This window comes from Anoplopoma fimbria, chromosome 8 (genome assembly GCF_027596085.1).
Source record: "Anoplopoma fimbria isolate UVic2021 breed Golden Eagle Sablefish chromosome 8, Afim_UVic_2022, whole genome shotgun sequence".
Taxonomy (NCBI): Eukaryota; Metazoa; Chordata; class Actinopteri; order Perciformes; family Anoplopomatidae; genus Anoplopoma; species Anoplopoma fimbria.
In genome coordinates this window covers 28863039-28876656 of record NC_072456.1, presented here as the reverse complement: position 1 = coordinate 28876656, position 13618 = coordinate 28863039, and the positions used below count along the sequence as shown (strand labels likewise).

Here is a 13618-nt window from a genome sequence, read left to right as displayed (position 1 = left end):
TTATCTAACGATATAGTTTCTCTAGATGGCATTGCTCTGGCATCCAGCACTACCGTTAAGAACCTCAGAGTTATCTTTGACCAGGATCTATCTTTTAACTCTTATATTAAACAGATCTCAAGGACAGCCTTTTTTCATTTACGCAACATTTCGAAAATCAGTCACTTCCTGTCTCAAAGCAGAAAAACTAGTTCATGCATTTGTTATCTCTAGACTAGATTACTGTAACTCCTTATTATCAGGCTGCTCTAATAGGTCTCTTAGATCTTTACAGTTGATCCAGAATGCTGCAGCACGTGTTCTAACAAAAACTAAGAAAAGAGATCATATTACTCCAGTATTAGCTTCTCTGCACTGGCTCCCTGTTAAATCAAGAATAGAATTTAAAATCCTTCTCACCTACAAAGCTCTAACTGGTCAGGCACCGTCTTATCTTAAGGAACTTATAGTTCCATATTACCAAACTAGAGAGCTGCGCTCAATCAATGCAGGGTTACTTGTGGTTCCTAGAGTATATAAAAGTAGGATGGGAGCCAGAGCCTTCAGTTATCAGGCTCCTCTTCTGTGGAACCAGGTTCCAGTTTCAGTCCGGGGGGCAGACACACTCACTAGGGCTGGTTCAGTTAGGACTGGTTCAGGTCTATAGTTAGGACTGGTTCAGGTCTATAGTTAGGACTGGTTCAGGTCTATAGTTAGGACTGGTTCAGGTTTATAGTTAGTTAGGACTGGTTCAGGTTTATAGTTAGGACTGGTTCAGGTCTATAGTTAGGACTGGTTCTATAGTTAGGACTGGTTCAGGTCTATAGTTAGGACTGGTTCAGGTCTATAGTTAGGACTGGTTCAGGTTTATAGTTAGGCTGGTTCTGGTTCAGGTCTATAGTTAGGACTGGTTCAGGTCTATAGTTAGGACTGGTTCAGGTTTATAGTTAGGGCTGGTTCAGGTCTATAGTTAGGACTGGTTCAGGTCTATAGTTAGGGCTGGTTCAGGTCTATAGTTAGGACTGGTTCAGGTCTATAGTTAGGGCTGGTTCAGGTCTATAGTTAGGACTGGTTCAGGTCTATAGTTAGGACTGGTTCAGGTCTATAGTTAGGACTGGTTCAGGTTTATAGTTAGGACTGGTTCAGGTTTATAGTTAGGACTGGTTCAGGTTTATGGTTAGGACTGGTTCAGGTTTATAGTTAGGGCTGGTTCAGGTTTATAGTTAGGACTGGTTCAGGTTTATAGTTAGGACTGGTTCAGGTTTATAGTTAGGACTGGTTCAGGTCTATAGTTAGGACTGGTTCAGGTCTATAGTTAGGACTGGTTCAGGTTTATGGTTAGGACTGGTTCAGGTTTATAGTTAGGGCTGGTTCAGGTTTATGGTTAGGACTGGTTCAGGTTTATAGTTAGGACTGGTTCAGGTTTATAGTTAGGACTGGTTCACTGGTCAGGTTTATAGTTAGGACTGGTTCAGGTCTATAGTTAGGACTGGTTCAGGTCTATAGTTAGGACTGGTTCAGGTCTATAGTTAGGACTGGTTCAGGTCTATAGTTAGGACTGGTTCAGGTTCTGGTTATAGTTAGGACTGGTTCAGGTTTATAGTTAGGACTGGTTCAGGTTTATGGTTAGGACTGGTTCAGGTTTATAGTTAGGACTGGTTCAGGTTTATAGTTAGGACTGGTTCAGGTTTATAGTTAGGACTGGTTCAGGTTTATAGTTAGGACTGGTTCAGGTTTATAGTTAGGACTGGTTCAGGTTTATAGTTAGGACTGGTTCAGGTTATAGTTAGGACTGGTTCAGGTTTATAGTTAGGACTGGTTCAGGTTTATAGTTAGGACTGGTTCAGGTTCTCCTTGGTCCAGCCCCTAGATATGCTGCTATATGCCTAGACAGCCGGGGGACTACCTAGGATACACTGAGCTCCTCTCTCCTCTTCTCTCCCTCCATCTTTATGTATTAATCTCCTATTTATGCACATTACTGATTTTGCTTCTTCCCCGGAGTTCTTGTGCTTTCTCGCCTCGCAGGTTCCCAGGAATCGGGGTTATATTTGGACTGTCATCGTGCCACCGACTGAGGCCCTGCTGACACCCACTACTACCACCACTATCATTATTAGTCACATTACTATTATTATTCCCTACATCGTTATTATAATTCTACTGTAGTGGCCAATTGTCTGAAAAATCCTAAAACAAACTTAAATCAAAGGGCCACTGACGCACCATGGCTTTGTGGTTTACACAGGCAGAGAGGTTAATGTCCAAACAGAATTTCGTGTTGCTGAAATTCAAACAAATAAGGCAAATAAACAACAGAACAAAGGGAATGATGTCACTGACTCTCTGGTAAAAAACTATAGGCCCACCCCGGTGCATGCTGGTCCTATACCTGCCTACTCCTATATGTAACCGCAGGTGTCCACAGTGTTACCCAATTCAAAGTAAATGACCAAACCCAAAACTAAGTATACTAAACAACAAAAATATTATTAAACTAAACCAATGACCATCAATAGAAAAGCTATCTTAATAAACCAAACAATATTGCTTATGCATAAAATAACTAAATACAAACAAATAAATAGCTCCTACATCTACTATAGTCATTGCTGCTTTTATAAGTATTCTTAATGTTTCCTTCATTACTCTGCTACTACTGTGATTATATGAATCATTTATGTCATAAACATTGAATGTGTTGTATCTCTGTTATGCTGCTCATTCTGTCCATCCTGGGAGAAGGATCTAAGGACAGAGGAGGTGAGGGTGTAAGGACAGAGGTTGTGAGGGTGTAAGGACAGAGGTTGTGAGGGTGTAAGGACAGGATGTGAGGGTCTAAGGACAGAGGAGGTGAGGGTCTAAGGACAGAGGATGTGAGGGGTAAGGAGAGGTGTAAGGACAGAGGATGTGAGGGTGTAAGGACAGGATGTGAGGGTGTAAGGACAGAGGAGGTGAGGGTGTAAGGACAGAGGAGGTGAGGGGCTAAGGACAGAGGATGTGAGGGTGTAAGGACAGAGGAGGTGAGGGTGTAAGGACAGAGGATGTGTAAGGACAGAGGATGTGAGGGTGTAAGGACAGAGGATGTGAGGGGCTAAGGACAGAGGATGTGAGGGGCTAAGGACAGAGGATGTGAGGGTGTAAGGACAGAGGATGTGAGGGTGTAAGGACAGAGGATGTGAGGGGCTAAGGACAGAGGATGTGAGGGTGTAAGGACAGAGGATGTGAGGGTGTAAGGACAGAGGATGTGAGGGTGTAAGGACAGAGGATGTGAGGGTGTAAGGACAGAGGAGGGTGTAAGGACAGAGGATGTGTAAGGACAGAGGATGTGAGGGTGTAAGGACAGAGGATGTGAGGGTGTAAGGACAGAGGATGTGAGGGTGTAAGGACAGAGGATGTGAGGGTGTAAGGACAGAGGATGTGAGGGTGTAAGGACAGAGGATGTGAGGGTGTAAGGACAGAGGATGTGTCAGTATCCTCAAGAACAGGAAGTCTAGTATCTGTAAAAACAGTCTGGATCAATAACTCTTAGCTACATAAAAAATGTCTCCAGACGTTTTCATATTCTGAACCTGATCTATGTTTCTGCAGCTAAACATTGATGGTCGTGTTGAAACAAAAACAAACATGGAGGTTATTGATTTGTTTCATTCTCCTGTTAGAGAATCAATAACATCGATCAGTTTTCTCTCCTCCAGTCATGATGTTCAATAAGACAAAGTAGAGTTTGTTCACTTCAACTTTATTCAAAGTTCTCCACCAGGTTCAAACAGACCCAAAAATACAAAAAGCTACGTTTCTTTTTTTTACACTTTTACATTTAGTCGGTCGCTAAAAACTAAAACACAAAGCAGGAAGAGAAACATTCTACCAACACCAGAGAGTATTCACAGGTTCTGTAACAGTCTTCAGTACAGGCAACAAACGGGTCGGACCACAACGGGGTCAGGTCTACAGATAGACCTCTTCCACACCAGCCCAGGAACCAGACCAACAGGAATTCAGCTGATTTACAAATGTCTCTTTAGTTTTTGGTTCTGATCCCGTACAGAGGAGAGAAACTGGTTCTGATCCCGTACAGAGGAGAGAAACTGGTTCTGATCCCGTACAGAGGAGAGAAACAAAGTGATCAGAACCAGAATCATTTCATGAATCAATGTTTAACTGAGCTCGTGTTGATCAGAACCTCAGAGAAGTGAATCATTGTTGGTCCTGCTGATAAATAAAATAATTTAGTCACATGACATGAGGCATGCTGACTCCGCCCACCTCATTTGCATACATGAACTCTTAAATCAAGGAGATCAGACTGCAGATAAATAGGATCTAAAAACACAATGTGAAGATAATTAGTTTATTAATGAATTCACTGTTGGACTCAGATGTTTCAGGAACAGGAACCCGGTTCTAGAGAGAACCAGTTTCAAAGTTCTCAAAAGGAGAATTCTGCTGTTTTCAATGTTTCCCTTTACTAACTGATCTCAGACCAGATCCTGGATCCACATCCAGCTTCAGAAGAACCCAAATGTTTAGGTGACAACACTGGGATCTGGATCAATGAGGACCAACCAGGAACAGCAGTACACTAAAAGCCCCTTTAAGCGGGTTCTCCACCGGTTCAATGCATGTCCACTGGTTTTAGTGATTTCATTTATTACTGGTCATTATTTTAAATAGATCTTGTGAAACATTAGTAACAGACTAACTACCTCTAACCTCCACTGTGTGTGTGTTAATGGTCGTCATGGAAACATGATTGACAGGCTGACCCCTCCTCCTCCCGCTGCCTTGCTCAAAGGCAACAAGGAAACGACGAGTGAACGGGAAGGCCTCGAACAGAAAGAATGAGCGAAGGCGGTTGGAGGAGAAGTGAAGGTCTCCCCGGGGCTGATGGGAAATATTGATCTGTCTATTTGAGGTCCAGCAGCATGCTGGCCGGATTCTCCAGGTACTCCCTCCACAGGTTGGAGAACCGACACATGGTGGCTCCATCGATGATGCGATGATCCGCCGACCAGCTGACGTTCATGATGTGAGCTCTAACCACCTGACCACCGGCGTCGAACCGAGGAAGAACCTGACGGATAAGAACGTGAAGTCAACAGATTCATTTATTTTGCTCTGTTCTGTCAATCTTTAATTTATTAAATAGATTTTTGGCTTCGGTTCTTTAACTGAACAAACTCCAACTGGGCAACATCCTTCATAAAATCATTTATGAATATTCGAATACCAAATACGCATCCTGCAACTTAAACATTGGAAAACTACAGATACAGCGGGTAAAATAAGTATTGAACACAGCACCATTTTTCTCAGTAAATATATTTCTAAAGGTTCTATTGACATGAAATGTTCACCAGATGTCGGTAACAACCCAAGTAATCCATACATACAAAGAAAACCAAACAAATAAGTTCAGAAATTAAGTTATGTGTAATAAAATGGAATGACACAGGGAAAAAGTATTGACCACGCTTACTGAAATGTATTTAATACTTGGTACAGAAGCCTTTGTTGGTGATGACAGCTTCAAGACGCCTCCTGTATGGAGAAACTAGTGGCATGCATTGCTCAGGTGTGATTTTGGCCCATTCTTCCACACAAACAGTCTTCAGATCTTGAAGGTTCCGTGGGCCTCTTCTATGAACTCTGATCTTTAGTTCTTTCCATAGAGTTTCTATTGGATTCAGGTCAGGTGATTGGCTGGGCCATTCTAGCAGCTTTATTTTCTTTCTCTGAAACCAATGGAGAGTTTCCTTGGCTGTGTGTTTGGGATCATTGTCTTGCTGAAATGTCCACCCTCCTTTCATCTTCATCATCCTGCTAGATGGCAGCAGATCTTTATCAAGAATGTCTCGGTACATTTTTCCATTCATCCTTCCTTCAATTATATGAAGTTTGCCAGTGCCGTATGCTGAAAACCAGCCCCACACCATGATGTTCCACCTCCAAACTTCACTGTTGGTCTGGTGTTTTTGGGGTGATGTGCAGTGCCATTTGACCTCCAAACATGGTGGTATTATGGCATCCAAAGAGTTCCATGTTGGTCTCATCTGACCAGACTATATTCTCCCAGTATTTCACAGGCTTGTCTGAATGTTGTGCAGCAAACTTTAAACGAGCTTCAACATGCTTTTTCTTCAGCAGTGGAGTCTTGCGTGGTGAGCGTGCATACAGGCCACGGTGGTTGATGCATTACTTATTGTTTTCTTTGAAACAATTGTACCTGCTGATTCCAGGTCTTTCTGAAGCTCTCCACTAGTGCTCCTTGGCTCTTGGACAACTCTTCTGATAATTCTTTTCACTCCTCTGTCAGAAATCTTGCGAGGAGCACCTGTCGTGGCCGGTTTATGGTGAAATGATGTTCTTTCCACTTCCGGATTATGGCCCCAACAGTGCTCACTGGAACATTCAGAAGTTTAGAAATCCTTCTGGAACCAATGCCATCAGTATGTTCTGCAACAATAAGGTTGTGAAGGTCTTGAGAGAGCTCTTTGCTTTTACCCATCATGATTTCTGAACTTATTTGTTTGTTTTTTCTTTGTGTTTCTTGTGTGACACCTTGGTAATGAGACACTTTGTATGTATGGATTACTTGGGTTTTTTATAGGCCATCAGTTGGGACTGAACCAGCTGATATTCATTTGCACTGACAAGGGGCAGGATTGCTTTCTAATCACTGATAGATTTCAGATGGTGTCCTGGCTTTCCATGACTTTTTGCACCTCCCTTTCTTCATGTGTTCAATACTTTTTCCCTGTGTCATTCCATTTTATTACACATAACTTCATTTCTGAACTTATTTGTTTGGTTTTCTTTGTATGTATGGATTACTTGGGTTGTTACCGACATCTGGTGAACATTTCATGTCAATAGCACCTTTAGAAATATATTTACTGAGAAAAATGGTGACGTGTTCAATACTTATTTTACCCGCTGTAACTGTTACAATCACAACAGCACGTTACGGTAGAAACAGAACCCTGATGAGGATCCATGTTGTTGGAACCAACCTGGAGTTTTCCCAGAGCTCCGATGGCGACTTCAGGAGGAAGAATGACCGGTTTGGTGTACGTCCCTCCAATCTAATCCAGACCACAAACAAACACAATCATATCAGGGAGATGTGCAGCGGGTTCTAGTGTGTGGTTGAGGGCCTGGTGTGTCATAAAGGTTCTACTGCGTCGATGTGGTTTTATTACATCGTCGTTGAGGTTCTAGTGTCTCTTTGAGGTTCTACTATGTCTTTGTGAGGTTCTACCATGTCTCTTTGTGAGGTTCTACCATGTCTCTTTATGAGGTTCTACTATGTCTCTTTAGGAGGTTCTACTATGTATTTGTGAGGTTCTACTATGTCGTTGTGAGGTTCCAGTGTGGCGCTGTAGAACTCACTGATCCGATGTTGGACAGGGTGAAGGTTCCTCCAGTCATCTCGTTGGTTCCCAGCTGCCCTGCGGCGCCGAGCGTCTGCAGGCGGTTTAACTCCTGAGCGATATCGAACACACTGAGCAGCTGAACGTTCTTCACGTTGGGAACCAGCAGACCCTGAATGGTGTCCATCGCCAGGCCGATGTTATGAGACGCCTGCAGAACAGAAACACGTGGAGCCGGGTTCCAAACTTAGACCGACTGATTCTGGACTAATTAAAGATTAACGAGGCCACTGATGTTTGTTTATGATATAAACTGGAGCTAGATATGGATCCTCTGAAACTAGAGCTAGAGCTGGATCGGACTCATTGGCTGGGAGGCACCGACCCGTTGAAGTCCCATCAAAGGTTCTGGTGTAAACAAAGCTAAAGGTCTGAAGGGCTCAGGTATCTTCATCCATGAGGTTCATCTGAATCAACAACAGAAGAACTTCTCCCAGCCGGATGTTTGAGGAACGACTTGTTGTTGGTTCATCACTGTTCTTTAGTTACTTTTCCCTCTAATTCATAAATCAATACGAGTTACAGGAACTCTGATCGATAACATCTTCATCTGTTTTCATACATGTCAGATCATCTTCACTTTTTTCAGTACTCTTAAACCAAGAGATAAACATACTAAAAATAACAAAGAGTTATGATCAAGTCAAAGACTTCAGTTTGAAGAGCAGCTTCATTGATGATCGATTAGGAAATTAAGCTGATTTATCAACGTTATTAACTTCAGCTTCAACGATTGTTTTACAATTTGTAGTTCATCCAGGAAAAACGGTAAAGCTTTGAGGAATCCTGGTTTACATTTACTGAAAAACATCAATCCAGAACTATGTTTCAAATCCGTCTCCTCTTACTGGTGTTTATTAATCCTACACATTGATGATCTATAAACATCTTGTGTTCCAGAGGAGTTCAATATTTTCGTTTAAAGCAGAAGATCCACGTTGTTTCAACAGAAGACCCAAATCTATTTTAAGAAAAATACAATATACACAGAATTATGTTTCATGTGGATTCTAATTCGTTTCCTCAATAAATCATTCCTCTGATGCGTCTTCACTGTGTGGATGAACTTTACTCTGCAGAAGATGAATTCACCGTTTTCATCTTTTGTTGTGATAACGTGTTGTTGTGAAATCTCGTAAATATACAATATTACGTATTCATATCTTCTATAATTCATTGTGTGTCTTTGTAACATTGAGACGTTATGTTTCTGTTAAACTAAAGTATCTAATGGAACCGTCTACATCTGTAGCACAACAACACATGGAACACGTGGAACACGTGGAACACATGGAAGCTGATATAAATGTGAACGTGTGAGGAGGGGGCGGAGTCTGGACCTTGTACGTGATGTTCTGGCAGCCTTCGTCCAATGAGGAGTTGAGGATGGGAAAGTGGAGGAGACCCATGGAGGCAGCCTGGACCAATGAGAGTGCAGCGTTAACATCAACACCAAGCGTTCAACCAATCAGCAGCGAGGTGAGCGCCGTACCTTGATGAAGAAGGGCATGTAGCTCAGTTTGACCCCGCGACCTTCAGCCAGGGGTCGGAGTTCGGCCCTCAGAGCCACCAGGCGGCTCATGTCCACCTCGTCACAGTAACCGAAGTGAGGGATCTTCAGCGCCGCCGTCATCGTCTTCACCATCGCCCTGTGGAAACCTGGAGGACACAAGCAGCTTCAGAGACCTGGTCTAGGGTCTCAGTGAACCAGCATCTACAGACCACCACCTCTGGGTCCCTGAGAGACTGAATGATGTCCTGGTGCTGATTAAACCAGTAACACTTCACCAGTATGACCAGTGACATGATGGTATCAACAGCTCTGACTAGGGCTGGGCGATAAACCGATTTTATCGATTAACTCGAGTGTGTAGCTCACGTCGATTTGTTTAAATGAAAATCGGTTTTCTCTTCAACATCCGCCAACGCTTCCCTCTCAGCTCCCGTAGTTCGGAATGAAGCGAAAGTGATGCACAAACAAACATGGCATCGAGTCGGGAAGATTATGTTCCTAAGAAAGGCACGGTGTCATCCGTTATTTGGAATTGGTTTGCGTTCGCGAGGTCAGATTTAGAGCAGACAACACCCCGCTGCAAAGTCTGTTCGAAGTCTGTTGCTAGCAAAGGCAGCAGTACGACGAATTTACTGCAGCACCTCAGGCAAAAACATCCCGCCGAATGGGAGAAATGTTGCGCGCAGCGGAATGAGGGAGACCGCGGCACCACAAGCACCACACGCACAGCTACTAAAATACAGACCACCGTCACACAAACCTTTGCCAACTGCATCCCATATGAAAAGAATTCGGCCCGCTGGAAAGCCATAACTGATGCGATCGCTATGTATATAGCAAAGGATATGGTCCCAATGTATACGGTGGAAAAGCCAGGTTTCATAAATATGCAAAAAGTTTTGGACCCCAAGTACATGCTTTGTTGAATGTTATTTGGGCACTTTATCAGAACAACCTCTTATTATTATTAATATTTCATGTTTACAGAAATATTTTATTGTATTTTATGTTATGTTACATGTTACACTGTTTACTGCCATAATGCCTTTTTGGCTAGTTGTTCTTGATTGCACTTAAACCCCAAGGGGGGAAATCAAAATAATAAAAGGAAATATATTATTTTGGAACAACTAATTATTTGTCCTCTGCATATGATTGGGTCTGGGGGTGGGTGGGGGAGGGGGGGGGGGGGGGGGCTAGGGTCAGAAAATCGATTTAAATCGGAAATCGGATTTTTGGTGAAGAAATCGGGGATTTATTTTTTAGGCAATATCGCCCAGCCCTAGCTCTGACCTTTCAGGGGCTCGGTGACGTCCTTCCCGGTGAACACAGGTCTGGGTGTGGTGGGAGGAGCTTTGATGGCTGCCGTGGTGCTCACGGGCCTGGCAGCAGCAGCAGCAGGGGGCGGAGCCGGAGTCTGGATCTCCTGGAACAGGGTCGGAGGAATGATGGCTCCGGTCTGCTTCGCCAGGAAGTTCAGGATGTCCTCCTTCAAGATCCGTCCGTCTCTCCCGGTCCCCACCACCTCACTGAGCTTAATCTGAGAGTCAGACCAGTTAAACCAGTAACAGGTTACACTGGGAACCCTGGAGACAAACTGTCTCTCCCCGTCCCCACCACCAGGTTACACTGGGAACCCTGGAGACAAACTGTCTCTCCCCGTCCCCACCACCTCACTGAGCTTAATCTGAGAGTCAGACCAGTTAAACCAGTAACAGGTTACACTGGGAACCCTGGAGACAAACTGTCTCTCCCGGTCGCCACCACCTCACTGAGCTTTAAACCAGTAACAGACAGGGAACACTTAACACAGACTGGAAACACTGGATGGTCCGGACTCAGACTGGGGGACTCAGACTCACGTTGTTCTCCATGGCGAGGCGCCTGACGGCGGGCGTGGCCTGAGTCTTGAGACCTTTGATCTCCTGGTGGGTGTGTTCTTCTTGAGCCATGGCGGGCGTCTCCACCACGTCCTCCTCCTGGATCACCTCTGATCAACAACAAGGTTTTAGTCTGACCCAGACCAACAGGAGAAACTGAAGACCTGGTTCCAGACTAGCATCAGGTAACCCGTCTCACCTGAACTGGACTCGGTCTCGATGTCCACCAGTGGTTTTCCCACTAAAGCCGTGGCGTCCACGTCGTAGTAGAGCTTCTTGATGACTCCGTCGTAGCGGCTGGTGATGGTGACGGACGCCTTGTCGCTCTGAACTTCACAGATACTGTCGAACTGAGAAACCTTGTCCCCCTCCTTCACGTACCTGAGAGACACACAGATTCAGTAAGGGACTAAGTGGTCCCGGGTCAGAGTCAGTAGTCTGGTGGTCCCGGTAGTCTCGGTAGTCTGCTTCTCTCGGGACTCACCACTCCTTCACCGTCACCTCCATGATTCCCTCTCCGATGTCGGACAGTTTGAACGAGACGATTGGTCCTCGACTCCCTGCAGGAGAAAACAAGGTGACATCATCAACGACATCATCAGTGACATCATCACCACGTCTTCATCACTTCCTGATTATTAAACCTCTATCTCATTGTTGTTCTGTGTAATGAAACCTGTGGATCTGGATTCTCTGAACCAGGAAAAACCCTGTCGCCAAAAACCAAGTGATGATCCGGTTACCATGGTAACTTCTATGAGGTGTAACAGACACCCAGCGACTTCCTGAATACCTGAAACTAGATAGACCGGATCTGAACTCTGAGGAGTTCACTGGATAAAGTTCCCGAGAACAAGAACCAGACCCAGGCTTTGTGTCTGGACTTTGGTCCCTGCTGGTCTGGACCTACCGGTGGACGAGTGCAGCGTCCTGCTGCTGAACATCTGGAGGTTTGTCCCACATCTGAAGCTCAGAGGCTGAACGGTTCTGTTGGTTCTGAAGTTCTGCAGTCGGAAACATCGACGTCGGTACTGATGGGTCAGCTGACAGGAAGAGAACCAGAACAAAGATCACATGACAGACAGAGTCCTCAGAGACAGACAGACAGACAGGTAGAGTCCTCAGAGAGAGACAGACAGACAGGTAGAGTCCTCAGAGACAGACAGACAGACAGAGTCCTCAGAGACAGACAGACAGACAGAGTCCTCAGAGACAGACAGACAGACAGACAGACAGACAGACAGAGTCCTCAGAGACAGACAGACAGGTAGAGTCCTCAGAGACAGACAGACAGACAGAGTCCTCAGAGACAGACAGACAGACAGACAGACAGACAGACAGACAGAGTCCTCAGAGACAGACAGACAGGTAGAGTCCTCAGAGACAGACAGACAGGTAGAGTCCTCAGAGACAGACAGACAGACAGAGTCCTCAGAGACAGACAGACAGACAGACAGACAGAGTCCTCAGAGACAGACAGGTATTGTGTGTATTAGTCCTGCAGTAAAGGACCAGAGGGCATCCTGTTAGCCGTTAGCCTCCGGACTACTTCAGCTCTCTGTGACCCAGCAGCTGGTTCACCTACAGGATGCTAACTGAGGCTAACTGAAGCTAACTGAAGCTAACTGAAGCTAACTGAGGCTAACTGAAGCTAACTGAGGCTAACTGAGGCTGCATGCTAAACACACAGTTAGCATGTTAGCAGTTAGCATGTTAGTATGTTAGCAGTTAGCATGTTAGCAGTTAGCATGTTAGCGGCTAACACTGAGCTGCGTCTGTTAGCATTATTAGCATCAGAATTGGCCTGGCAGTAGACGTTACGGCAGCTAACAGGCTAAGCTAACAGGCTGACGGGCTGACAGGCTGATGACGTCAGTTAGCAGCGGAAACAACTCACCAGCTGTCTGAGCGCGCTGAAGGAGCCTCTGGTCACCGCCGCCATCTTCACTGGTCGCTCTGACGTCACAACACGCCCCTCTCAGCAGCCAATCACCGCCCAGCGTCTGTTCCTCTGTAGCTGCCGCAGACCGGAAGCAGCTGCGACGTCACGCTGCCCCCCAGCGGCCCGGCGGGGAACTACAGGTTCACCAGGTTTACTCTTTAAACAATAGCTTTCATTTCATCTGTTTTTATGTAGTTTTCTTACATTTTAAATGTATATTTCTGGTTGTTTTTTTTGCAGTACTTGCTTATATCTTTGATTTATGTTGTTTTGAACTAATACACCAAAGCAGTTCTATGTGGAAACTTCATAAACCGGATTCTAGAATGAAGCAGAAACAGTCCAAATAGCAATTAAAGACAAAGTTTAGAGGTAACATAAAATAAAGAATAAAGCTTTTAGAATAATGAAGCATTGGCTGTCTAAAAATTATGCAAAACATAAACATAATAAGAGAACAATAAATCAAATATATAAGCAAGTACTGCAAAACAATCATGAAATATACATAAAAGATGTGAGGAAACTACAGTAGAAGTAACTGTAGCATATATCTGCATTAAACACAGTGTGATGATAAGTAATACCACTGAGGTTATTGTGCTTTGTTTGATATTATTATTTGTTCTTTATGTTTGATATTATTATTTGTTCTTTATTTGATATTATTATTTGTTCTTTATGTTTGATATTATTATTTGTTCTTTATGTTTGATATTATTATTTGTTCTTTATGTTTGATATTATTATTTGTTCTTTATGTTTGCCGTGGTGACGCCAACTGGGACTGTGAGGAATCTGGGTGTGACCCTGGACGACCAACTGTCGTTCTCAGCAAACATTGCATCGGTCACACGCTCCTGCAGAT

The 13618-nt window shown here is 44.3% G+C and overlaps 1 protein-coding gene across 1 annotated transcript; it reads right to left on the bottom strand.

Moving 5' to 3' along the window:
- Positions 1 to 3704: 3704 nt before the first annotated feature.
- Positions 3705 to 12775, bottom strand: dbt (dihydrolipoamide branched chain transacylase E2). Its single transcript, XM_054602494.1, has 11 exons — positions 12706 to 12775; positions 11719 to 11851; positions 11293 to 11368; positions 11008 to 11189; positions 10791 to 10918; positions 10222 to 10468; positions 8908 to 9074; positions 8756 to 8833; positions 7375 to 7566; positions 6996 to 7067; positions 3705 to 5056 (listed from the first exon to the last, which is right to left on the bottom strand). Exons 1-11 carry the CDS (start codon positions 12748 to 12750, stop codon positions 4889 to 4891), a joined length of 1488 nt encoding a protein of 495 aa, XP_054458469.1. The 5' UTR covers positions 12751 to 12775; the 3' UTR covers positions 3705 to 4888.
- Positions 12776 to 13618: the final 843 nt, after the last annotated feature.